A 27,969-nucleotide genomic window follows, 5' to 3' on the forward strand; every position below is an offset into this window, starting at 1 on the left:
CCCACTACGAGGGGGGCGGGACCGAGGATGCTCTGGAAGCACCTGCTGCCTCTGCTAAAATGTCTGTTCTCAGATGTAACCAGGGGTGAAAGTGGCTAGAATTTCTTGCAGGAACTCCCTGACTTGAAGGTCACCACGGAGCCAGAAATTTTATTTATTCATTCATTTATTTATTTATTTTTCTTTCTTTTTTGGGGGGGAAGCAGGGTCAAACCTCTTAAACTACTGAAATGCAAAGAAAACTGTTTTAGCAGTTATTTTTATAACACATACAAAAACCGATTTTCATTCAAAATTGCATTTTTTTTAATGATTTGCAAAATAAAAGTTAACAAAAACAGCAATAACCCCAACCTCCATCTCCTTATTTTTATTTTCCCTCATTTCCTTAAATGCCAAATTTCAGTTTTAACTACTTAAAGGGATCCTCTATTTTTAAGACAAGTAATTCTTAAAACACAAATGTTAGTATGAGTTATAATAATTTGATATTAAAACCCCTCTTAATGTTTTTGTTTTAATAAAGTTTGTAAAATTATTTTAAGTCATAGGTTGCCATTCTTGTTATGTCGCAGTGCGTGACGTCACTGGCCCCGAATGCCGAAATTCCAGCTTGTCACTCGTTAGCTTTCCCAACATGTCGTCAGTTCTACCCTTCCTATTTGAACCAGATCTGAAAAGTGAAGAGCAGGACAGCACTGTCGGTCGTTCACAAGACGAGTTTCAGGGAAAAATGCGTGCAACAAATACCTGATAAGACAAAAGTTGGGCAAATCTGGTGATGCGAGAGAGTCCTGTTGGGAGCGAGAGTGCATGCTATTGGGATTCGGGAACTCCGGTTTTATTAGCAGATATTCAAGATAAGCATATTATATTTTCAAACGTTTTCCCAGTATAATTATGTAGATTGTTAGCATCCAGAGCTGTCGTGTGCTTTACATACAGTACAGGTCAAAGAGCACACCTTGTGTAATCCAGGTCTTGTACATTGTAACGCGTGGTAGCAAGGATACGTGTATAAAAGTACCAGAAAGGGGAGAAGCTTCCACTTATGCACATTTATTCACAAAAAATTATATTTCCACCTTGACCACTCTTCACTCGGGAGCTCAGCAGTACGCAAACACGCATTCCCTGACGAACTCCAACATTGTTGTAAGGTCCACGTCAGAGTCACTGTCATCACTGTAGCGTGCCATAGTGCTTTAATTATTTAGTATGATTTGGGGAAAACTCCCACGAAGATAGTCAACAAAAAAGATAGCAATACTAATCCAAATCCGCGTTTTTTACTCACTCGGAGATCCAGGAATTAGACCGATCCCATGGCAACGTCGCAGCCGCGATTAGGCCGTCGATTCCATAAAATAGGCTGATCCGAAAAGCCGCTATGGGACCGACGTATAAAATAAATGGACAGATCCAAAACCATTATTGCAGACGCGATGGGACCCTTACTTGACTGAGGATCCAGGAAAAATGTTCGGGCGCCAGTTGTAACGCGGGGTGGGTAAGATACATGCATACAGGGACCAAAAAGGGGGAGGAGCTTCCACTTATGCACATTTATTCACTAAAAATAATAATTCCACCTTGACCACTCACTTCATTCCCCTTTTTTCCATTTGACTGGAAATTGCATCCAAAAGCAGCACATCGTGGCATTTTACTTTGCCAGTTTAGGCAGCAATAAGCAATTGTTGAACACGCTACACATTTGGAAAGATACCAATTACGTCATCACTGCGACATATCATGCAGAGTGAAATAGAATATATTCTGAAGATTGCGCAAACTTTTTTTTAAATCATAAGGAAATGAATAAGTAGCCTAACATAAATTAACAAATATAAGTCCAAAGTGCACATTGACAGCTATCCTCCCATCAGAGCAAATAAAACAAAATATGATAAATGAGCCTCCTCAACTCTTTCGTTGCTCTTAAAGATTTGATCCATTTTATGTTGCATTGCCCTTTTTCTGTCGCATCAATTCAACAACCTTTTTTTTAATGCTGTTCCAGAAAGCATGCACATTTGAACCAACCAGAGCTAACTACAGTATCTCTGCTGATCACATGTCAGTATGTCAGCCAACTGAACGGATAAATGAGTCCAGGCGTTTTGCTTTGCTGCGTGCAGTCGCACAGTCACGTGACTCATCATCGTCAGACTCGGATAACTCCAGCAGTTTGGGAAACCTCCATGCCGTCCGTGGAAAATAAAATAAATATTATTGGTGGAAACGGATTACGCTACTTCAGCACTTTATCACGCTTGTTAACACTTGTGTATGTAAATCTGATGTTGGTAGATTGTTTCCTTCTTGGAGATGAAATGCATGTGTGGCAGCTTAGCATTTTTTTTATTTTTTATTTATATAGCGTTTTGACAGTTGCCGTCATATTTTCGGAATCAAAGCACCGTGTACCGGAACAGCATTCTGGCCCTGAATCTTATACCGGAACTGCGTTCCTGACCGTTCAGGCCTACTCGCACCCCTGGATGTAACAAGTAGGTTTGGTCTCAACATTGGTAGGGACGATATGCTGTAATAGCGTAACCTGCATGTACACTTCTTGCTGTGGACGGGACATTGATAAGACCTAACAGATTTGATGAACGGGGGTCAGGGCTACATTTCGCACGAATATGAACCTAATTAATTGTTAGGCTAAATGATCAATGCAAAATAAATCTGTATTGACTTATACTAACTTTGGTTCAGGTGATACACTGTTCAATTCAAATCTTTGTTTTCAAAAACTACTTGAGAAACATTTTTGAAAACTTGCACACAAAAAAAAAAAAATTCACTTGGAATTTTTTTTTTTTTTTTTTATTGAAACAACTTTTTTGAGTTAAGTAATGTTGTTTTGCGTTTGGGCCACATTTTGGCTAGGACATTTGTGTCTTTATTATTCAATCATAAAATAAGTTGTTTCAAACAAAAAAAAAATTGGGTTGAATGATTTAAACACAAATGTCCTACCCGAACACAAAAAGGATTGCTTCAATCAAAGAAAACATTTTCAATGGAAAATTAGGTGTTAAAAATGCAAATTTTTGAGTCGCAAATATTTTTTCGCATTCAAAAAGTTTTCTATGATTGAATTTTTTTTTTTTTTTTTTTTTGAGGTGATTTTTCTTTTGAAAATATATATATATATTTTTTTGTTTGGAGCAACTTGTTTTTTTGACACAAAATCAATCACGAAAGTTGTTTAAATAAATAAAAAAAGGTTTTAAATGCATTTTTTTTTTTTTGTTTCAAATTTATTTTTGCATTTAAACACAATTTTTGTTTTGTTTTGATTGAAGTGGCTTTTTTAATTGAAAATATATATTTTGATTGACGCATTTTTTTAATTTTTTTATTGAATGGATGGATAATAAAGACACAAATGTACCTCCAAAGGACGTAGGTTTGGTCTCACCGTTGGTAGGGACGATATAACAGCATGACCTGCATATACACTTTTTGCTGGGACCAGGACATTAATAAGACCAGATTGGGTGAACGGGGGCCAGGGCTACACTTCTCACGAATATGAACCTTATTAGTTGCTAGGCTAAATGATCAATGCAAAAAAAATTGTCTTAAGACCACACAACATCTGTCTGTCTGTTTGTCTAAATAAATAAATATAATAGAAAACAACTTCTTAGGGTATTACATAATAAAAATGGAGCCTTCCTTCAGGTAAAACACGACTGATTTTGTCCACAAGCACACCTAAACGCAAAAAAAAAAAAAAAAATATATATATATATATATATATATATATATATATATATATATATATATATTTTTTTTTTTTTTTTTTTTTTTTTTTTTTTTTTTTACCTCAACTATTATTAATGTATTAATATCTGAAAAAAATTCTGCATAGGCTAGAAATAAAAATATTTTTAAATAAATAATGTAGAAAATAAAAAATTAATTATTTTAGATAAATGCAAGCCATCAGCCAGTCAAACGTGCATTTGAGTGGGGAAAAAATGGACCAGCTCATTCAGCAAGTGAAAAAGGGTAAATGTAAGTTGGAACATAATGAAAATAATTCACTTCATAATTGTTAGGGTCAATTCTATCCTTACAACACATGGGAAGACAATCTAAATGGCATATAGAACTGAACTTATTATATAATGCAAATAAGGTTGCTCAAAAGTTGGTGGGGACAATTTCAGCATCCTGAAAAGTTCCTAGTGTTATGTCCCTACCGTTCCTATGCAAACCTATGCCCGTGCACTAGTAGAACATTGATACATATATTCAAAACCATGAGCAAAAAATTGCTACCCTTGTTTTTTTTAATTAAAATTATACAAAAATTCCATATTACCGTAAGATTGGAGGAATTTTGTATTTTAATTGAAAAACACATATAAAATGAAATAAAAAGCTCACATTGTGATACACATTTTTACTTCTGTATATTTGTAATAAAATTCTCATCTACATAACTGTTGGTCACTTCTACTGATTCTACTTTTATGTTTATACTTTACAAGGAACAGTTTTGAAAGTTACAATTGTTAGGATTACATTGAAAAGATGAATTCAACAAAACAGTAGTTTTCAAAGCTGATTTTTTTTGTGTGATACAAAAACATTGGAACAACCTATTATGTATAGCATACAAACCAGCAATTCACGATGGCAAAGGGAAAGTGGACTATTAATGTGTTTCTGTAGCTAGGGATGTCTCGATCCTATCACGTGATCGGAAATCAGTTGAAAAGGATCAGGTCTTTAATTTAAAAATATATTCATGTTTTTCTCCTTCATGCTCGTACAGCCTCTCACTCTCCCTCCTGCTGCTTTTCTTGGTCAGCAGGCAGCTAGTGTTTGCTATATAAAGTTAACGATGATTGACAGGTTTGTACCTTTGATCTGGCGAATGAGGGCTCTGTAGCTCTACAATCAAAGGCACAGATGTGTCAATCATCTTTTAGCTTGTTACACACTAGCAATAGTGTGCTGTGGCAACTCGTGTAAGTGAGAGGCTGTTGTCAGCCATGTGAGTGTGAAACTTCCCCCGGTAACGGATCGAGACTCGGTATCGGAAGATTCTCAAAATCAGATGACTTGTACAGGGGTGAAAAAATATGCGATCGAGACATCCCTATCCATCCCTAGCCATACAATATACTCCAACTACAGTTGTGTTCAAAATTATTCAACACCCACAGTGGATAAGTGTTTTTGCAAGTATGACATTCATTTTTCATCTTATTTATAATCACATCAAGTCGTAACATGTCAAATAGACAAATACATCTGAAAAACCCAAATTTTTTTTGGGAATATTCCAACTAATGGCCTTTCTGTGATTAACATATTGACACAATTATTCAACCCCTCATGTCCACCACCATTAAGAACAAAGGTTTCCATCAGGTGTTGTGAAACAGCTGATGAAAACATCTGTAGATGTGAACGGAACCCCAAATGAGCAGCAGTTAAGCAGATTTAAAAGGACTGTGACACATGGCTCTTCTTGGCAGTGAATGACATCTTTACAACATGGTGAAGTCCAAGTAATGGTCAAAAACGTTCAGAGAGGAGGTCATTTCAATTCATAAGCAAGGATATGGACATAAAAAGATAGCAAAAGGACTAAAATTTTTGAGAGACACAATTGGGAGCATAGTCCGCAAGTTTAAAGCTAAAGGCACAGTGGAAATGCTACCTGGGTGTGGTAGAAAGAGGTTACTGTCTGCAGCTGCTGTCCGATACCTGAAGCGAAAGGTGGAGAAAAATCCCCGAGTGACAGCTGAGGAACTACGACAGGACATGTCATAGAAAGGTATTCGGGTTTCATCCTAGATAATAAGACGCACACTGCGAAATTATGGCTTCATTGCAAGAACTCCCAGGCGCACCCCCGTGCTGACTCCAAAGCACAAGAAGTATGCCAAAAACCATCGGGACAAACCACAAATGTTTTGGGATACTGTTTTCTGGAGTGATAAGCCCAAACTGGAACTTTTTGGGCCAATGGATCAATGGTACGTGTGAAGGAGAAAGAATGATGCCTATAAAGAAAAGAACACCCTATATACTGTGAAGCACGGTGGGGGGTCAGTCATGCTCTGGGGTTGTTTACTTCTTCGGGTACAGGGAATCATCAGCGTGTGCAAGGTATTATGAACTCAGTTCAATACCAGGTGATCTTAGATGCAAATGTCATGCAGTTATTGACAAAGCTAAGGCTTGGGTGAGGTTGGACCTTCCAACAGGACAATGATCCTAAGCATACCTCAACATCTACCACATCTTGATTGCAAAAGAAGTGCTGGAAGATTCTGGAGTGGCCATCGCAATCACCAGACTTAAATCCCATTGATCTCTGGTGGTACTTAAAGAAGGCAGTTGCAGCATGCAAGCCCAAAAATGTTAAAGAACTGGCATTTGCCCATGAGGGATGGGCTAAGATACCTGTGGATCACTGCAAGAATCTTGTGTCAAGTGATGCTTCACGTCTAAATGTTATTGTTGCAAAGGATGATGTACAAAGTACTACAGTTATACAACCCCTAGCAAAAAGTATGGACTCACCAGTCTCGGACGAGCACTCACTCAGACATTTTATCATATAGAACAAAGTCAGATAAAAAGCTTGAAAAAATAATGAATTAGTTCAAAAGTGCTACTCTTTATCATTCAGAAACACGATAAGAAATGAAATTTAAAAAAAAAAACATTGTGGTGGTCAGCAAATGTTACTTTTATAGAGCAAGTACAGGGAAATATATATGGAATCACTCCATTCCGAGGGAAAAATATGGAATCACGAGAAACAAACAAAGAAGTAACAATCAAAACACATCCCTAGTATTTAGTAGCACCACCTCTGGCTTTTATGACAGCTTGAAGTCTCTGAGGCATAGACTTGATGAGTATTCTTCAATTTGGTGCCAACTCTCTATGATTGCAGTTGCCAGATCATCCTTGCAGGTCGGAGCCTTGCTATGGACCATCTTTTTCAATTTCCACCACAGGTTTTCAATAGGGTTGAGATCTGGGCTATTTGCAGGCCATGACATTGACTTGATGAGTCTTTCTCCAAGGAAAGCTTTAACAGTTTTAGCTCTGTGCATGATGCATTGCCATCTTGGAAAATGACAAACATTTTCAATTGAAGGGATAAGAAAGCTGTCAAAAATTTCAATGTAAACTTGTGCATTTATTGAAGATTTAATCAAAGCCATCTTCCCAGTACCTTTGCCTGACATGAAGCCCCATATCATCAAGGACTGAGAGAATTTTGATGTTTTCTTCAGGCAGTCATCTTTGTAAATATCACTGGAACAGCACCAAACAAAAGTTCCAGCATCATCACCTTGTCAAGAGTCAAAAATCTGCATTGGACAAGATGTCAAGAATCTGCATTGGACAAGGTGATGATGCTGGAACTTTTGTTTGGTGCTGTTGCAGTGAGATTTACAAAGATGCCTGCCTACAGAAAACATCAAAATTTTGCTAGGGGTTGTACATACCAAGGGGTTGAATAATTTTGTCAATGAAGTAATCACAGAAAGGCCATGAATTGGAATAGTCCCAAAAATATTTTTGTTATTTCAGTGGTATCTATTTGACATGTCATTATTTAATGTGATTATAAACAACAAGAAAAATAAATGTCATACTTGAAAAAAACACTTATCTACCATAGGGGTTGAATAATTTTGAACACAACTGTATCTATACAGAATAATAATAAAATAAAAATAATAAAAAAAAAAAAAAAAAAAAAAAAAAAGCAGCAATACAGGGGCATATACCTTAACTAAAGGTCGGTTCCAAGTCCGGATAAATTTAGAGGGCTGTGGCAGGAGAGGCATCCATTGTAAAACTATGCCAAACAAATATGATTGTGTTTACAACAAATTCCATACAGGAATGGCCTGGGTTATCAACATCCGGGGTGTCGATGGAAATTTTGCTACTGTGGATCAAAGACGAAAGAGAGGTGGACAGCGAATTCTCACAAAGACAGAAAAGAGTAAAGGACAGGCCTGATATCTGAAAATAGCCAGTGTGAATTTGAGGACTATGACAGGAATGCTAGGCGGTTGGTTGACATGATGATCAGGTGGATGATAGATTTATTGCGTATGCCAGAGAGCAGATGGAAAAGCAGTAAACTTAGACGCTTAGGAGCAGGATTCAAATTAATCTACAATGGTGTTGATGGCAAGATAAATAGAGTAGGGGTTATTTTAAAACAACAGTTAGTCAAGAGTGTTGAGTGCGATATGTACTGTATGTATGTACTGTATATAACATGATTAGTAGTTATGCCCTACACGCAGGATGTGGACTGGAAGAGAAAGAAATTCTGGATGGACGTAGAAGAAGTTAGTCTGAGCATATCCAAGACAGAGTGACATGTGATTGGTGAAGATTGTAATACACATCTTGGGGAAGGCTTCCAAAAGAGGCAGGTACATTTGGTGACCCACAAGAGAGCTGACAATGTCATCTGATAGAGGTAGTGATAGGGGAGGTTATTGCTAGAAAGCATAATGATTCTTGTGAAGCTAACCTAAATTATGTCAAGGTGTCCATGGGGTGTTAAAAAGTATATAGACCCTACTCACCAACGTCACAGAATGACGTGTCGCTGTATCCGGCCGGTGGATGGTTTCAATTTGTCGTGCAATTTATAGTGCAATTCATGGAAGCCCCGGTGCTTTCAGACGCTGTAAACTCATTGGATGCGTTGCATAAAAGGAGTTATGTGGAAAAGCTCCAGTCTATCCATTCACCAGATCCATATTTTTCGACCCGCTGTCTTCGCCCTTTTGCCTGACATCTGCTACCCTGATATCTACAACTATCTTGTCCACACAAAATCAGCCTATTCTCACGAAAGTTTGAAAGACTTTAAAGAGCACTCTAAGCAACATTACCCCTTTACTTCCAATTTTCTAAAATGGCGACAATCAAAAAAAAAAAAAAGTTGACTGCGATGGCCGACGCTTCAAGGATAGGTGGATATTGGACTATTTCTTCAATAAAACACGCAACAACTGTGTCTGCCTCATTTGCAAAGAGACAGTCGCTGTTTTCAAGGAGTTCGATGTGACGCAATTTTACCAAACAAGACACGCTGACATGTACGACAACATTACGGGGAAGATAAAGCTAGTTTAATTTCACAGCAGCAGTATTTCGCAAGAGCCCGAGTGTCAAAAGAGAAAGCCACAAAGACGAGATTGTTGAAATTATGGATTAAAAAAAATAATAAAGCAAATGTGACACACAGAAGGGCTTGCTAAAATTTGTGTAAATATATTGTTCTATGTAAATCAGCCAAAGTCGCCCCCCGCATTTTTACCACACCAAATCTGGCCCCCTTTGGAAAAGGTTTGGACACAACTGTTTAACTTCTTTCACTTGGTACCAGCTAAATATTATTCAAAAAATAATGATGGTGGAAGAAATAGTGGAAGAAATAAGCTTCTTGAATTTGAAACTGTATGTTGTCGGCGATTAGCCTCGCAATGATCTTAATTGTGGTTGTCAGCCCAAAACCCTCTAAATATATATTAAATGCATCTTACCAGATATAAAATGACTACTACATAATCTGTAGTGATCGTTTGGTGCCCAGTTTTCTCGTGAAATTGCAGCAGTCCATCTCACTCTCCTCTCCGGGTCTCTCGGAATACGGTAAAACTTCAAGTCTCTCCGTCTATCTTCTCTGTTACTGTAACCAACTGCCACACACGCCTTCACCATTATGATTATTAATGTTAACGAGCAGAAAAACACGCCATAATAGGAGGAATTTACATAGCGGTAATGTGTCAACACGACGAGTAGACGGACAACATGGCGCGGAGGCGTGGTTGTTACGTCATGTGAGTAGGGTCTATAAAAGTCTTGAATACAATCATTTGAATTTAACTCTCAAAATGTCTAAAATTCTCCTAAAATCTCACAAAAGTTCTTAAATAGGATTTTGAGAGGTCTTAAAAATCGAGTGGCTTTACTTTTAAGTTGAACATGCATTAACTTCAGTCTCGCTTTTTTCATATTTCGATCTTTGAGGACCCCAAAATGTAACAACAAAGCAGAACTACCTGTGCTTCCAGGTCATTTTCCTTCAAATCTTTTTTCAATGTGAAATGGGTCTTAAACTATTTTCAATATGGTCTTTAAAAAGTCTTAAATTTGGCTTGTTGAAACCTTCAGAGACCCTGTATGTCATGGAAGATTTTAGGAATATAGCCATAAAAAAAACAGAAAGAGGTTTTAGTTTTAAATTTGGTTATGTCTCATATGTGGCCCAGTCCATGATTTGTTACCAAAATAGTATTTTGTATGTTCTTTTTTAATTGACTTTAGAGTCGATAATTCATTACTGCAATACATCCATACGTCCAGGGCTGATGTTATCACCTCAAGGTAGCGTCATAAATAATCAATTTCTTCTTCTTTCTTTTTTTTATATAAATTTGCCTAAAATATATATAATTTAGTAGTTTATGAAAAGCTAAAATGGTTTCTTACTTTGTATTAAAAAAATATTTAAGGAAAATCTATTGTCGAAGCATGCAGCTTTCATTGTTGCACTATGTTCATGGTCCTGTCATCACCACAGTGTTGTTGTTGTTGTTGTTTTTTTTTAAAGTTGTTTTTACCCATAATGCACCATAATGAAGGCAAAACATCGCTTTAAACTAGCTTTAGTAAATGTCCTTCATTACCAGAATGCATAGCTTTCCTGGGAACCCCCAGTTGTGTGTAAGATGCTGTGGGAAAGAAGATGAAGATGATAAGAGAACATTGTGATAGAAGTTTAAAAAAAAAAAGGGAAAGTGTATGACTTTTGAACAAGAGGTGAGACAGGAGAGGCTCACTGACAACTGGACTATTACAGCAAAGGTGATCAGAGAAAATGGCAGAAGATTAGGCTGAGTGTCTTCTGGTGAGAAGAGGATCATTAGACTTTGTGATGGAACCCTAAAGTAGAGGAAACCATACAGGGAAACAGGCTGGTGAAGAAGTGTGACGCTGAGAGGACAGAGACGTAGCACCAAAGTGGAGATGCCAAAGCCAGACAAGAGGCAGTGTACGAGGGCAGCAGAACAGAAGTGAGCTGTGTCGCAGGTGTGACGGAGAATTTCAAGTTGGGGGTATAGGAACTACACCATGAATCAGCTCAGAGCGCCAACCTGTTTGTGATGGTGATGGCTTGCCTGACAGATGAGGTTAGACTGGAATCTCCATGGACCGTGATGTTTATTGGAGACATTGTGATCTGCAGTGGAAGCTACATTTGAAGTGAAGGAAGGAATGAGGATTAGCTGAACTAAAATGGAATATTTGTGCATTAATGAGGTAAAATGGAGAAGAAAGACTGAGTCTACAGGCAGAAGAAATAGCGAAGGTTAAGGACGAAGTACTGGGGGTCAGCATTCTAGAGCAACGATTAGGCTTTGTTCAGACTGGAGACATATCTGATTCCAATCAGATTCCTCCTCATATCTAATTCTTAGGGTTGACTGTTCACCCTATTATTAGCAAGAGTTCAAAACTGATCAAGAACTGTTCAGGCTGGACCACAGTATTGACACACCTGAAACTCACAAAAGAATGGATTTGTGTTATTTATTGTAATCTCAGATTTTTTCTTTTTAGGTTTTACAAGTTAGACTGTATGTTATTGTAAGTTCCACCTGTGGTTATATGGGCAAATGCTCATGCTGTGCAGAGTATAGCCTAAATAATTGAAAATTGTTGTCATAACAAATTCTAACCATGGATATTATCTTAAATTGAGACTTGTAAGTCCCATAGCATGGCAAGTGGGCATTTGCGTGTTGTTTTCAGCACCATTTTCTGTGTATGTTCCGGGACCTGTGCCCGTCTCGTCATCCCTGCGTCATCCAGCATAGTGTGATGCCACGGACGGTCAAAACTGATCTGAACTGTTAAGACTGAGAAGCATCTTCTCCATATCTAATATAAAAACTACCTTCCATATGTAGTTTCAATCCGTCTAAAAAAAAATCTCATTTCTGTGCTTTGTGACTGTGCAGACTACAAATAGCCATCCAGTTTTAATCTGGATGGGCTGAAAATCGGATTTTGGCTGCCAGTCTGAACAAGGTCTTCGTGTGGTAAAGAGGTAGAGAAAAGGACTGAAGAAGGCTGAAACAGGTGCTTTATTTGACAGAAAAATAGACGCTAGAATTAAGGGCAAAGTCTAGAAGACAGTCATGAGGCCAGCCATGATGTACGGATTAGAGACAGTGTCAGTAAAAAGAAAAAAGGAAGTGAAGCTGGAGGTTGCAGAAATGTTAATGGAAGTGGAAGTAAATCAAGGAGTGACCAGGCAAGAAGCTGAGAGGAAGACCAAAGAGAAGGTGGATGAATTCGTGATGGAAGATATGAAGGCAGTTAGTGTTAGAGAGGTGGAAGAGAAACTAGGAAAAAGATTACATGCTGTGGCAACCCCTAAAAGGACAAGCCACAAAGAATTAAAAATATAAAACAATATGCGCAAAATACTACGTAGACTAAAACGTTTGAATTATAATTACATTCACCGTAAATCACAAACCATTTGACACAAGTTGAAAACCGCTTGTAAGCTGCAGTTAGGTAGTTAGAGGTACCAAATAATGCTCATGCGTTTACTCTCCAGGGAGAGTTAATACTGCAAAATGTACTGTACATTGACACTCCATACTTGACATACATACTGTCTTTCCTTGGTTAAATGCTTGACTGACCTTGCATGCTTTTTGACAGTTGGGGCCAAGACGGTCTCAAGTCACTGGACGGATGGAGTGGAAAAAAATTGCCCCATTTAATTTTTAGTCACAGTTTTTGTTCATTTTTTTGTTTAAGTGCCACTTGTGACCAGAGATTTTGTGATGATGGTTGGGAGGTCATTTCCTTTGAATCTTTGCATTAAAAGTTTTTCAACTTCTTCTTCATCATTGGAGTGGAGTGGGTGCATTCCATACTGGTTCTTCCACCAGGTGCGATACTACATGTCAGGGAAGGGTAGAATATGTACAAAATATATATATATATAAAATATACTGTATTTATATATATTGCATAGTGGGTCGTACCTCTTTTAATTCTGTGTTCTCAAACTCATCCAGCTGCCTGAGAAAGCCCAGGTTCGGCCCTGCACACGGCCGGGCTGCCCTAACCGCCGCTAGGGATTCCACCCATCCCCGACCTGTCACCGTCATGATGTAGGCTACCACCAGTGTTACACTGCGGGACACTCCTGCAACACTGAAACAAAAGAGTTGAGAATTAGGTGCTAAAGGTAACAGATTTTTTAAAATAAATAAATATATCAACATATAATTATATATTTATCCATCCATCCATCCATCATCTGGCGCTTAATCCGGGGTTGGGTCACGGGGGCAGCAGCTTTAGCAGGGAAGCCCAGTCTTACCTCTCCCCAGCCACTTCGACCCGCTCCCAAGGCGTTCCCAGGCCAGCCTAGAGACATGGTCTCTCCAGCATGTCCTGGGTTATGCCCGGGGCCTCCCGCCGGTGGGCTATACCAGGAACACCTCCCCAGGGAGGCGTCCAGGAGGCATCCGAACAAGATGCCCGAGCCACCTCAACTGGCTCCTCTCAAAGCGGAGGAGTAGCAGCTCGACACCGAGTCCTTCCCGGATGACCGAGCTTCTCACCCTATCTCTAAGGGAGAGCCCGGACACCCTGCGGAGGAAACTCATTTCGTCCGCTTGTATCTGGGATCTTGTTCTTTCGGTCACGGTCACAGCTCGTGACCATAGATGAGGGTAGGAATGTAGAGGGACTAGTAAATCTAGACCACCACCCCAGTCTGAGGGGTTCAGAGGCACTGTCCCCGATGTCCACGCGATGTTGTAGAGGCGTGTCAATAGAATTACACATTTAGAAGCAGGTAACAATATATACAAAAATTATATATACAAAAATTATATATATATATATATATATATATATGTACATACATTTATATAAATGGCGAAAAACACTCAGGTGACTCGAAGTTCCACTCTGAGACCCCCAATTCGGCCAAATTTCAAAATTGTCCAATATGCATGTGTGATACATCATTGGAAAGCTTAAAGTCTCAATTTTCTGGGGGAAGAAAATTTTTGAACTGGAGGTCATTTAAAAAAAAGATCATATCAAACAGCAAACCCTATCTGGCCGTGAGAGCACGCGAGAGCAGAATTAAAGACGCCATGACTTTAACGAGATAATATCGCGTACTTACCTTGTTTTGATCCAAAATTCCATGAAGCATGAATCACTGAGTGTCAAGACGCAGCCATGAATGGCCGCACCTGGATTTTTGGGAGATTTTATGGGTGACCCCCAATTTCGCCAAATTTCAGAATTGTCTGATATGCATGTGTGATACATCATTGGAAAGCTTAAAATCTCAATTTTCTGGGAAAAAAAATTTTTGAACTGGAGGGCACTTTAAAAAAAAAAAAAAAAAAGTTTTAAACAGCAAAACCCTGTCTGGCCGCAGCTTAATTTTGGGGGGGATTTTATGGGTGAAACATGGTAATATACCAAGGGTCACGATGCAGAAATCGCAGACATCAAGGGGTGGTCGAGATTTTTTTTTTCCATATATTTACCCTTTTTAACATTTTTTCTCCAATTTTTCTTTGTTTAGATCACAGGTGTCAAACCGGTCCTCAAAGGGCCGCAATGGGTACTGGATTTCATTCCAACCAAACAAGATGAATACCTTTTTCACCAATCTGGTGTTTTACAAGTTCAATCAGTTGATTGCGGCCAGGTGCTGTATATTCTAGCAAAAATCTCATTGGTTGAACTGTCTGTGGTGGATCTGTTGGAACAAAGTCTTAAAAGTCCTCAAGTAAGGAGCTCTAGAGCAAGATACTGAACCCCACATTGTTCCTGGTGCTGCGTCACCAGTAGGTGGATGGCGATGTAGTGTAAAGCGCTTTGAGAACCTTGAAAGGTGGAAAAGTGCTATACAAGTATAACACCAAAGACCAGGACCCACTGCGGCCCTTTGTGGAATCGGTTTGACACCCCTCGTTTAGATCGATTATTTATCATCTAACATATTGGAGAAAATGCAACAGTAACAACAAAAAAAAATACAATTACGCAATAGTTATACGGTAGATATCCGTGACTTTGTCCAGACACCATTTTTTTCATTGTGACATAATTTGTTTAAAAGTTTAAAATATGAGAGTGAATAAAAAGTAGTTTGTTTGTTTTTTAAAACTAAATATTAGCTAAAAATGACAGACATTCCGAATAATAAATACGCTTACTTCTTTTTATGGCTTAGTTGGAACAAATACGGGGGTTTCCAGGGTAAAAAAGGAGGAGTGCAGGAGCAGAAACTGCTTTTTTAGCCTTGTCTGTGTTTTCCGCCATATATATGTATATATATATGTGTATATACACATATACATATATATATACACACACACATTATATATATATATATATATATATATATATATATATATATATATATATATATATATATATATATATATATATATATATATATATTTGCCCAGCTCCACTGCATGCCTGAGTTGTGGCTGCTTAAAGCACACAAGTTCAATATGATATATAGAAAACATATCTTGCAAATTTTTCACCATTGTAGTCGCAACTTCGCAATTTTTGCTTGCTCTTACCAGTGGACAAGACAACCTTCTCCTTTCACCCTGGAATTGTGGATAAAAATGATGCTATCTTTGAAGAACTGGATCCTGAAGACATCACAAGTACATTACAAATACTGGATAAAACTTTTACCGATAAAGTCACGTTGTGGTACATGAAAAGTACTTGGTAGGTACACAAATGCCCATTACATTTTTTTTTTTTTAAAACTGCACTGCAATACACTGGGACAGTAAATTTTGTGAAGGAAAAAACCCAACTCACAAAATGTGCTATTTTCTTTATTCATTTAATTTTGAATACTTCCATTTCACTAAGACAATGAATAATGTCTTCAACTTTTATAGTATGCTGTACTTACAGGTTTTGCTTCCTATGATCAGCCGCCGCTATACAAAGATATGTCATGTCCTAAAGTGGAGGGAGAAGTGTAGATTGAAAGAATTTTCTGAAATACAAATACTGTGCTTATTAATGAAACTGTTCAATCATCCTAAACAGCTCCTAATGTTCCCACATGAACAGACATCCCCTGAAACTTTGGCCATCTGACTGCATTGTTCAAAACGGGTGTCTCAGAAATCGTGAAATCAGTCTGAACGGGCTTTTCTCGCACCTGGCAGCTGATGTCGACATGTGTGGCCCAGAAACTGCCCTGTCCCTTATTGACTTAATGCAATCGCAAAAAAAAAAAAGCCCCTTAGGCCCTCAGGGACCGGTTGTGCTTCGGCAGTGGTTCGCACATTTTTGTATGCATGCAAAGAAACAATAACCTATGGGTTTTACATAAAGATCCTAGATTGTTTTTTTTTCTAATCTTCAACAAGCTCTTGACTTCAGGAGGTAATGCTGGCTGGCATAAAATACAATCCAACACAACATGTTGGTGAATCCACAAATGCATCTCGTTTTCTAACATTTAAATAAAAAAACGAGACAAACTGGACAATCGGACTGTATCAATCCTCTGAATTGACTTGAAACTTAAAATTGACTTAAAAGTTGCTTTTTTCACCAGAAGTTGTCAAATTCTTAACAGTTACTGATGCAAATTCATCAAACCATTTGCTAATTTAGGGCCACCTCGTCAAAATAAAGATGACTCATGTTTCCCCCACTGATCTCAAATTACTGTGTCACATAATGTAACATTAAAATATTTTCTTTCAATATGAGAATGCATGATATGCTCCGTTATAACAATAATAAAGATCGTCTGTGGAGTCTTTGACTTACGTATGTCACTCATCTCATCATTCAGAATCTTAATTCATCATTTTGGATTGTTATTTGTGGCACCAGTTCTTTGGAGGGTTCCTTTCTGTTTGACAATGACTTCATAATGATTGCATACTTTCAGTACACATTGCAAAGTTGACTGGCCTATACAGAACCTTGACCTCAACCCATTACAGTGCTTATGACACCAAAGCGCATGTTTAGTTCATATTTCACGCTGTGTTTTATGCTCCTGAATGAAATGGACCGCTTGGATGTCTGTGGAAGCGATCGTTTTATATATTTAATTTTCCCGTGCCATGAAAACGAGTTACTTCCGGCTCCAGTCTCGGGTTTAGGAGGAATGCAAATGTGACGTCACCCGGGTCAGCATCTCACAATACAGCATTGCTTTATTGTATGCAGATGGACCGCAGATTCAGCTGATTTTGCAGATTAATTTGTTTATTTTTCGCATCACGCCAGTCAAACGGCTGCAGGCTTTTGTAGCACCACCAGGGAGAGGTGTGTGAGCCTTTTTGGGTTTCAGAAAGTTCCCGTTCACCTCGAGATCGGCCAAAACAAGTGTGTGACAACTGTGGGACCATTGGACTTACGAGGAAGTGAATAAACATCGTGTTTTGTATTATGTCAAATACTGGGATCATGTCACACTTTTTAATATGGAGGTGGCTTGCATTTTGTATAGCTGACATCCTCCTTGTCCACTGAGAATGCCACTTGGCCGACGACAGACGGCTTGTCGCACATCACCCCGCTAGAGAGCGCTATACTTGGTTTATTGCCCTCTTCGTGTGCCCGGTGTTGTCAAATTTACCCCCCCGATCAGAAATTGCAACGTTGTGTTAAAAATGGCCGCGAATAGAGCGATTACAAAGTAAACACTACAAACTTTCTTTAAATAAAGGACTATTTACTTACGTTTCATCATGGATGACATGTAGAAAAGTTCTCCTCAGACACATCCTGCCATGTTAGCTGCACAACAACTGCAGCCGTTCTTTCACTGTTTACGTCTTCGCCGTGTAGATAAGCATTAATTTACGCCATATTCATGTTGACCATGAGGCAGCCACACACTCCTCCGACGTCGGCCAGTTTGTCCAGTGGCAATTCTCCAGCTGCTTCCCCGGCAAACACGCTCTCCTACCCGCAGCAAAGGACGAGCTGTAACTTGCTCACCGCCGGGTGGGTTGCCGATCGGCAAAGACAATCGACAATCCCGCCGCCGTGTGACATTTCCCCGGGAAGTTTTGAGTGATTTTTCGCTTCGAAAGGCGAGAATAGACTTTAAAACATCACACGGTTCAGGTTAGCATGTCGGCTAGTTGTCACGCATCCTGGTTTGTTTACGCTCTCCAAAGCCGGGGCAGGGAAATGACAAAAGCCGGACTAATTCGGGTGGCATAAGATATCGTTCGGGAGGTGCAACAGTAAAGGTGAAGTTGACAGTTTTGCGATTATGGAGTAATTTTGCCATGTACTGAATAAATGCATTTTTAATTTTTCATATTCCATTTAGCGCAAGACTGTTATTTGTCATGACCATACCATTTATTTAGCAATTGGGGAAAAATACATGGATAAAAAGAATATCCTGTAAAATATTGGAGTAGGGAGACTGAAACAATGACATTTTGCGGCTCTCGTCGTCGCATTTTCCTCATTCTGAATAATTCCCCCTCAATAGGCTGAATTCTAAATCAGATGAAACCATGACCCTGCCGACGTCATCCTCCTGCTGGGGGCGCTAGAGCCCTATAATGTTAGGCGTGGCTACACGGCAGATTAAAAGATTAATTTCTCATCATCTGCGCTTTGCCAAATTGTTGTATATAGTCGAATTGTCTCAAAATATGATTCTAATTCACATAATGCTATTTATGACTTTTATTCTCCTGTTGTACGCCCTTTAATATTCGAGTTAGCTAGTTTTAATTAGTTGATGAATTTGATTTAAACAAAATTCAATTGCTTAGAATGAAGACTTAAAATGGTGCTGCAATGAAGACTTCAAAACTTCACCATCAATTAGAAACCAAGAACCCTGCATTAAAAACCAAGCCTTTGGAGTAGTAGTGGTTGGAGGGAAAAAAAGACAAAGACAGAAGAAATTACTGAGGGCCTACGCATCTAAAAATGTAGGTGCACTGAGAGAGTCACACCTGGTGACTAGCCGTATTGCTAAGGGATTATTATTACTATTATATACATTATTATATTACAATTTTATTCATTAAGATAACAGTTTGTCTGTTGGTGGTATCAGTTTATATTATCTACTATCTCATCATCCAGAATCGTAATTTATCATTTTGGACTGTTATTATGTGCTTCCAAATTCCAACTTTGTGGCACCAGTTTACCAGGGTGGAAATACTGTCTGACAAAAAAAAAAACGGTCCTCTGCCATTTAAATGTTGCAGCAGAACAGTGGGAACAAAAAGTGGTGTTTAAGAGTGACATTGGCCTAACTGCACAGTAGTATTGCATTGGTCACAAGTGGGTTGAGTGGACTACACGCAGAGAACACTATTCACCTCCAAGACAGGTGCAGCTGTGTCGTGGATGGACAGGATGTGGGTGATGTTGTGCTGCATCAGCAGATCTTTGTCACGCGCATCTAAGGATGTAAAGGAAACCAGATTATCATTAATATTTCTCACTTCTAATAAGCATTCTTTTTCTGAGTTGAGTCCAAACAACAATAACATTTTCTGCCCAACAACACATACACTCCCCACATGTCTCCAGAGAAAAAGGCCAACAGTTTTTGGTCTTGTTTTGAAGTGAAAGAAAAACCGGAAAACCAATGTTTCTAAAAGAGTCTCCGAAATTGGCCTAAAACAAAAAACAGTTAACATTTTAATCAAATCTTGTTCTTTAAAAGGAAGTTAGACTTTTTCAAAGTTGCACAGATGTGCCTATTTATCAGGTTTTAAAGAATCTGTGAGTGGCCGATTGAACCCTTTACCTTTCTCTTAAACCCCCTTGTCATGCTAACGCATTGGATATGTGTTGCATCCGCAACTGGGTATAGGTTCGGATTTTGACTGGGCATCTAATTTTGTTTTGCAATCCAAAAACAGTCGTTTCGGTCCAAATTTGTCATGCTTCCGCTTTTTCTCCATACAAGGCATGCACAATGGCAGTACACTCACATGCTGGATAGTTTATGTATGACTACTACCCTACTACAAAGACAGCGTTCTATTTCACCTACAGTGTGTGTTGGAGTTTTTGTATTGGAAATAAAAGCGCCTCTGAATTATAATGCAAGTCTCTGCAGCTAGACGGCGCAATGACACACAAACACATTTGAAAACTAAAAGATCCAATAAGCCTCGGTTTAATACCCACTTTTCACAACATTCAAATAAATCACAAACGAATATCCAACCGCACAACAGCAACAACAAACAATAATAGGGCTAAAATGCAAGCGTGGTTTACTTATTTGAAGTTCTCCATGGTCTAAACCAGCAGCTAACTTTTCCTCGCTGGGCACAATTATAAACTATCATAATCATCTTCATTTTAGACCTCGAATTAAATTCTAGAAAATGTACTTGTAAATAAAAAAATTGCGAATTTGTTTTTGCGCTATATTAACGCCTCCTCTATCAACAGTTACAGTGGTATGAAAAAGTATCTGAACCTTTTGGAATTTCTCACATTTCTGCATTGAATCACCATCAAATGTGATCTGATCTTTGTCGAAACCACACAGATCAAAATACAGTGTCTGCTTTAACTAAAACCACCCAAACATTTATAGGTTTTCTTATTTTAATGAGGATAGCATGCAACCAATGACAGAAAGGGGGGAAAATAAGTGAGTGAACCCTCTTCCTAAGGAGACTTAAAGCGCAATAGAAACCAATTTTTACCAAACATTTTAAGTCAGGCGTGTGCCCAATCACTGATGAGTGGTTTAAAGTTGCCGTGCCCACTATAAAACACACACCTGGTAGGAAATGTCTTGATGAGAAGCATTGTATAATGTGCATCATGGCTTGGTCAAAAGAGCTGTCTGAAGACCTGGATTGTTGATTTATATAATCAACAATGTACAAAGCTGGGAAAAGATACAGAAACCATCTCTTAAAGTCTTGACGTCAATCGACAGTCAGAGAAGTTGTCTACAAATGGAGAGAGTTTGGCACTGTTGCTTCTCTTCCAGGAGTGGCCAAAGATGACACCAAGAGTTCAGCGCAGAATACTCAGAGAGGTAAAAATGAACCCTAGAGTGTCTGCTAAAGACTTACAGAAATCACTGGCACAGTCCAATATCTCTGTGCACACATCAACTAAATGTAAAACTATGTCCAAGAATGGTGTTCGTGGGAGGACTCCACGGAGGAAGCCACTGATGTCTAAAAAAACATTGTTGCTTGTTTAATGTTCACAAAAAGGCACTTGGACATTCCACAGAAGTTTTGGAAAAATATTTTGTGGACTGATGAAACCAAAGTTGTATTGTTTGGGAGTAACACAAAACGTCATGTGTGAAGGAAAAATGGAACAGCTCTCCAACATCAACACCTCATCCCCACCGTGAAGCATGGTGGCGGGAGCATCATGATTTGGGGCTGTTTTGCTACCTCAGGGCCTGGACAACATGCAATCAGTAATGGAAGAATGAATTCACAAGTTTATCAAGATGTTTTGCAGGAAAACCCGAGGCCGTCTGTCAGACAGTTGAAGCTAAAAAGAGGAATGCTGCAACAAGACAATGATCCAAAACACAGAAGTAAATCAACTTCAGAATGGTTTCAGCAGAACAAAATACACGTTCTGAAGTGGCCAAGTCAAAGTCCAGACTTGAACCCCATTAAGATGTCATGCCAATGCGATTCATGCAGGACATCCCAGGAATCTGACGGAACTACAGCAGTTTTGTCGAGAAGAATCGACCAAGATTAGTCCTGATCGATGTGCCAGACTGATCTGCAGCTACAGGAAGCGTCTGGTTGAAGTTATTGCTGCCAAAGAGGGGCCACAAAATATTAAATGTGATGGTTCACTTACTTATTTTTCCCCCTTCTATCATTGTTTGCATACTATCCTCATTGAAATATGAAAAACCTGTAAGTTTTGGGTGGTTTTAGTTAAAGCAGAGACTGTTTTTTCATCTGTGTCGTTTTGACAAAGATCAGATCACATTTGATGGTGATTTTATGCAGATATGTGAGAAATTCCAAAAGATTCATATACTTTTTCATACCACTGTAACTTTTCCAATAGCAAGGTGCCATGTAATTAACCCAAAAAAAACTTTTTCAACATATATATTTAATCCCCAAAGTTAAATATGGCGTTTTTTCAATATGTTTCATTTATTTATTTGTCCAAAAAAAAAATCTACAAAACACTTTTTTCCCTCCCCAACGACAGGGGCTGCTGTAGCGCCCTCAACACCCCACTTCCCGCTTCACTGTCCTGTCGCAACACCGATCCTATTTTGAGCTTCAATTGTTGGCCAGATAGTTCCACTGCACACTCGAGTATCTCAACAAACTAATAATTATCAGCTAATTGTTTGTTTTTCTTCCATTATTGATAGCTAGCTGTCCAGGGCCAGAGGTCAGAAACCACGCTATAACACAATATTCCCTCTATCATGCTTTACAGTTGCGATATGGATTAAATGTTGGTGTGCATTTTCCCGTACATTTGGTGTTGTGTGTTCATCCTAAGCAATTAAACTTTGGTTTAATCTGTCCACAGAAGATCTTACCATTAGTGCTATGAAAGAACCAAGTGCTAGTTTGCAAATTTCAAACATAAAGCAAGGTTTTTTGTTTTGCTCTCAGACCACTTAGGGACGGATCACACAGAAATTTGAATGGTATAATCTAGGGATGTATACGCATCGGTCCTCGGAGCCTAGTTTTTCATTTTTGTATCAGGGTTGAATAACCAATGAATTCCTGACTGTTATCTGCCTGTAGGTTAGGAGTTAGCCAGTTGAGGGCATGGGTGCTCTTCGTCACACTCTCCAGTCTACTGTATTGTTGTCGTTCGGCTTATTAATTACACTAATTAATTGCAGATTTATTTATTTCAGAATTGATTCATTACATTAATTAATTGAGACATATTGTTGCCGTCAATTTTGAGTTGGCAAATAGAGGGAGCCGGGCAGTCGTAGTCATGAGCGGATTTTAAGGGGGGGGGGGGCTGAAAAGTGTCATTGCATAAAATTGACTTTCCTATATATATAAAAGTTGTAAAGCAGTAAAACTGGAACAAAAATGGATGAAATGAATACAAATATCTATTTTTTTAATGGGTCAAAATTATTTTTCGAACAGATCATGTGACTAGCACCTTAGACGGTCATTTGCTTTGCATATAATTTTCAACAACAACAAAAAATTAGGGGAGGGCAATTTTATTTTTCAAATGACTTTTTAATTTAATTTTATTTTTTTTTTTTATTTATTTATTTATTTATTTATTTATTTATTTATTTATTTATTTATTTATTTATTTTTAATTGAAGCAACTTTTTTGGGGATTGAATGATTTAGACACAAATGTCCTACCAGTAATATGGCTCAAACACAAAAAAGATTGCTTCAATCAAAACTTTTTCAATGAAAAATTAAGTGTTCAAATGCAAATTTTTCAATCTCAAATATTTTTTCGCATTCAGAAACGTTTTCTTTGATTGAAATGTTTCTTTTTTTGATTGAAGTGATTTTCTGTTTCAAAATATGTTTTTTTGAAGCAACTTTTTTTTTGATTGAATAATAAAGACAAAAACGTCCTAGCCAAAATGTGGCTCAAACACAAATCAACATTACTTCAATCCTAAAAAGTTGCTTCAATAAAAAAAAAAAAAAAAAAAATCAATCAAAGAAAATAGCTTTCACGTGCATTTTTCTGAGTTTCATATTTATTTTGGCACTCAAACACATTTTTTTAAATTTAAGCGACTTTTTTGGGATTGATAATATATATTTTGATTGAACCAACTTTATTTTTTATTGAAGCAACTTTTTTTGACTGAATAATAAAGACACAAATCTACCTCCATATGGCTCTGCTCAGGGGATACAGTTTTTGACTGGGGTAACTAAATTGGCACGAAATTGGCGGGCGTACCATATTCAATGGATGGCAAAATGGATCTTGGCAAAAAAGTATTGCCTGAGCAGCCTGATTTAGAATTCCTCTCAAGAATGACGGGAAACAAAAAACGCTCATTGTCAACTTATTATTACAAATATTTTTGTAAGTTAATTTTATTGCTGACACTGTGTTTCGGGGTCATCAACATGTTGTGCCCCCCTGCCCCAAAAGTCAAACTCCACCTATGGTCGTAGTTCATTTGAACAGGTTTTAGACAGCCATGGCTTTTTCCTTGTTGTTCTCCTCTTAATCTACCTTCTTTTTGAAACGTTTTATTTACATTATGATAGACTTTAAACCTAATATGAGGGGCATTCAAAAAGTAATGCACTCAAGTGCATTGCTCGTACAGGATTTTACCAATCTTGTTCATATTTGGCACAAACATGATAGGAGACACCTTTTTGCGATTGTTATATGTGTTTTTCTTATTTTCAGATTTTTAAAGTTTAAACTAGCTTTCAAAATGGCTGCCCCTCTTGAAGCTCGTCAGAAACAAAAAGCTGTTATCAAATTCCTTGTTGCAGAGGGAGAAACCCCTCTGAGGGTTAGGGTTTGTGGATTTGGTTTGTGGAGGTATACATTGAGACTCTTAGGAAGCTCAAAGCAAGAATTCGACGTGTTTGGCCCAACTTGGACATGGCAAACGTGCTCCTCCAGCATGACAATGCACGTCCTCACACAAGCATCAGGACCATGGAGGTCATCACTTCATCTGGATGGACTGTGATACCACATCCGCCATATTCTCCTGATTTGGCACCGTCAGACTACCACCTCTTTGGTCCAATGAGAGAAGGACTCCAGGGCAACCGATATGGCAATGACGATGAAGTGAAAACTGCTGTCAAGAATTGGCTTAGAGATCAACCGGCTGAGTTCTACAACACTGGTATACATGCCCTCGTTCATAGGTGGACTGTAGCTCTTGAGAGAGGGGGAGACTATGTGGAGGAGTAAAAATGTAATCCTCACACTTGTACCTTTATTTTGATATATAATACATGTTGCTATTATAATTCGTTTGTACATAATAAAGTTGGGTGCATTACTTTTTGAATACCCCTCGTATATCTAAATTCTCTGCTGTCACTCTATTCTCCCTTCAGTTAAGCATTCTGCACAGCACTCTTACAGTATTGTTATCAAGAGAGCCACTGCAGGGAAGAAAAGCAACAGTGCTGTACTTTCTTCATTTGTCGAAAATTCATCTTACAATGGACTGATGAACATTAAGATTTTTAGAGATACAGTAGTTTTGCAGACTTTTCCAGCCTTACACAAGTTAATATACAAACCCCAAATCCAATCAAGTTGGGAAAAATAAAACAAAATACAGTACTATTATTTGAAAATACTTTTCAGCCCGTTTGAAGTTGATTTTAATACAAGACATTCAAACTGATACTCATTTAACGGCTGCAACCATTTCAAAAAAGCACGGGTGTGTTTACCATTGTGTTTCATCACCTTCCCTTTAAACAACACCAAAGTTGACGGGCTTAGCATGCTAATTAGCCACATTATCTGCCTTGTTAACAAGCATACGTTATAGTATGTTTTACCACCGCTAGACAAATTAAACACACTGGAGTTAACTCTCGTAGCTGATAGAAAACATTCACGACAGCATTTACTGACCTTTACTGTTGGTGAAAGTGAAATCGTATTGGAGGTACTGCCTCCCCTGGCAGCCACCCTCCACAAACATGTTTTACATGTCGGTTGGCCCTCCTCCTCTAAGCCGCAGCAGTGTCTAGCTTTTCTGTAGCAAAGTATTCCCATATCACCGACTTTGTTTTCTTCAATAGGGGTAAAAGTTCAAGTCTCTAGCTATAGTGTAGCACAGCTGACTCACTGGGCAACAACCGGATGGTGAGCCCTGCAGTGGCAAGTGAAGGATTTCTCCCTGCAATTTTGGGACGTAAAAATAGCTTATACCGTAGGAATGGTATGACGGAAAGTTTTTGTGGTTTTGTAACCGTAACATTTTCATACCACGGTACGCCTTGAAACCGCTAACCGGCACATGTTTTGCCGACATATTTTGCCATTAGATTCCGAGATAGTCAGTAGAAGGCAATGTGGACTTAAAATTGTTGCCTATAGGTTACGAGTTTCCTGTGGGAGATGAGTTAGCCAGGTGAGGGCAGCTCTCAACCTGTAATGCCACACTCATGTTTGTTTGTTTGTTTGTTTGTTTGTTTGTTTGTTTGTTTGTTTGTTTGTTTGTTTGTTTGTTTGTTTGTTTGTTTGTTTGTTTGTTTGTTTGAATATAGGGCCGCCTGAAAGATTGAAGGTCAAGGGCATATAGTGTTAGTTTTTGGCCTTACTGCTTACATGCAGATATTTCTCCAGATTCCCTGACTCATTTGATACGAGTATTATTGAGCACAGATGGGGAAATCCCTTAATTTTTTTCAATTCTATATTGACAAATGCTAATTTCATCAACTGTTAAACTACTTGCTCACAAATTTATTCACGAAGTGGTGAAACTCACCCTCTCCATGATTGTAAACAACTGATCCTTTCAGGGATGGTGTTTTATGACCTGCCATGTCCTCTATCTGACTCCAATTAACCTATTCACCTGTGAAATATACTACCATTTTTTTAGTATTCCATACCTTTTCCAGTTTTAATGAACGTTAGACCATATATTTTGACAAATGTATATGGTAATTGAAGAAACGCCCAAGAGTTTGTATACTTTATCCTCACAATGTAGCTACGAGAACCAGAATAAAATCCTTAACTAACTTTTCAGGGTTATCATACACCTGAGTATTTGTGGAACACTCCTCTCAAATAATCCTGAAATATATACATACAAAAATTATATAAAATATTTGTTCCTGCAGAGAATGGTTTTCAGCCACCATACACACTCCCTCACAGACACGCACACCCACATACAAAATTAGGAAGCTGGTTATGCACCACCATAATTTTTGCTGTTTTGTGTTTTCATTGACATACGTTCCCTCACCAACAGACACACAGAAGAAACATTCACCTGTTAAACACCAGCAAATTAAAAGACCTTACCTTTGAGATTACCAAGATAAAGATCTGGAAGGACCTACAGGAATGAAGAAAAAAGGTTAAATAATGAATGGTGCGGAAAACAGACCATTGCAGGGTACTGTCTGAGAGTTCTGACCTTATTAATTCCATTCCCCATCTCCAAATGATCCAAATGGCATTCAATTACAAAATACACCAATCCGTAAATTTTAATCTTCTAACTTCAGTGTAAATTTCTCTTTTCTTCCTATCTCTCTTTACAAGTCCCTACGTTTTTCCTGTCCTGTTCACGGCTCCAAGGATGACTTCTCAACACGACCCATGGGGTCATGAAACTTTTGACGTGTCTGCAGCAAACGCCCCTACGTTGATTAGGGATGAGGTAATGTGACCAACACGCTTAGAGGTTTATATTTAGACCTTTAGGGGGTCATGAGACTGATGACAGCCACATTCCAACCACACAAAGATGATCACGGGCCAGAAAGCAGACGAGTACTTGACAACATGGGTCAAATGTTGAGTGCCAATCTGGGCCCCCACTTTTTTGCAACCCAGCTGATTTGTCTGCTTTTTAGTCAGTCAATTGAACAATCAATCGGTCATAACCCACCGGTGATCAAAGGTGGTAGTTACAGTCAGAGGTGGGTAGTAACGCGTTACATTTCCTCCGTAACATTTACTTGAGTAAAATGTGCTTCTAAGAGTAGTTTTACCATACCATACTTTTTACTTTTACTTGAGTAAATTTGTGAAGAAGAAACGCTACTCTTACTCCACTACTTAGGGTTGCATTAGAGCCGTTGGTAGCAGTGGCTCCATCAGTTTCACCAATGAAATGTCCCAATAATTACATGACTCGATTATACCAATCAGATA

The 27,969-nt window shown here is 38.4% G+C and overlaps 1 protein-coding gene across 2 annotated transcripts; it reads right to left on the bottom strand.

Moving 5' to 3' along the window:
- Positions 1-4,356: 4,356 nt before the first annotated feature.
- On the bottom strand, positions 4,357-27,384 carry LOC130918381 (dual specificity protein phosphatase 22-B-like). 2 transcript variants are annotated; one of them, XM_057840064.1, is made up of 7 exons: positions 27,227-27,384; positions 27,112-27,145; positions 19,461-19,543; positions 16,043-16,092; positions 15,693-15,767; positions 13,107-13,278; positions 4,357-13,018 (listed from the first exon to the last, which is right to left on the bottom strand). In XM_057840064.1, the coding sequence occupies exons 1-7, from the start codon at positions 27,245-27,247 to the stop codon at positions 12,872-12,874; spliced, it is 582 nt and encodes a 193-aa protein (XP_057696047.1). In that variant the 5' UTR covers positions 27,248-27,384; the 3' UTR covers positions 4,357-12,871. The 2 variants fall into 2 exon arrangements, with proteins under 2 accessions (XP_057696047.1, XP_057696048.1); XM_057840065.1 differs by lacking the exon at positions 15,693-15,767.
- Positions 27,385-27,969: the final 585 nt, after the last annotated feature.

This window comes from Corythoichthys intestinalis, chromosome 7 (assembly GCF_030265065.1).
Source record: "Corythoichthys intestinalis isolate RoL2023-P3 chromosome 7, ASM3026506v1, whole genome shotgun sequence".
Classification (NCBI taxonomy): domain Eukaryota; kingdom Metazoa; phylum Chordata; class Actinopteri; order Syngnathiformes; family Syngnathidae; genus Corythoichthys; species Corythoichthys intestinalis.

Excerpts from the sequence above, each read along its gene's own strand:
- LOC130918381 (XM_057840064.1), bottom strand. The coding sequence starts at position 27,247 with ATGGGGAATGGAATTAATAAG. Across the intron at positions 27,146-27,226 it reads TGGGGAATGGAATTAATAAG|GTCCTTCCAGATCTTTATCT; the intron begins GTCAGAACTCTC and ends TCATTCCTGTAG. Across the intron at positions 15,768-16,042 it reads GATCATAGGAAGCAAAACCT|GATCCAGTTCTTCAAAGATA; the intron begins GTAAGTACAGCA and ends TGATGTCTTCAG.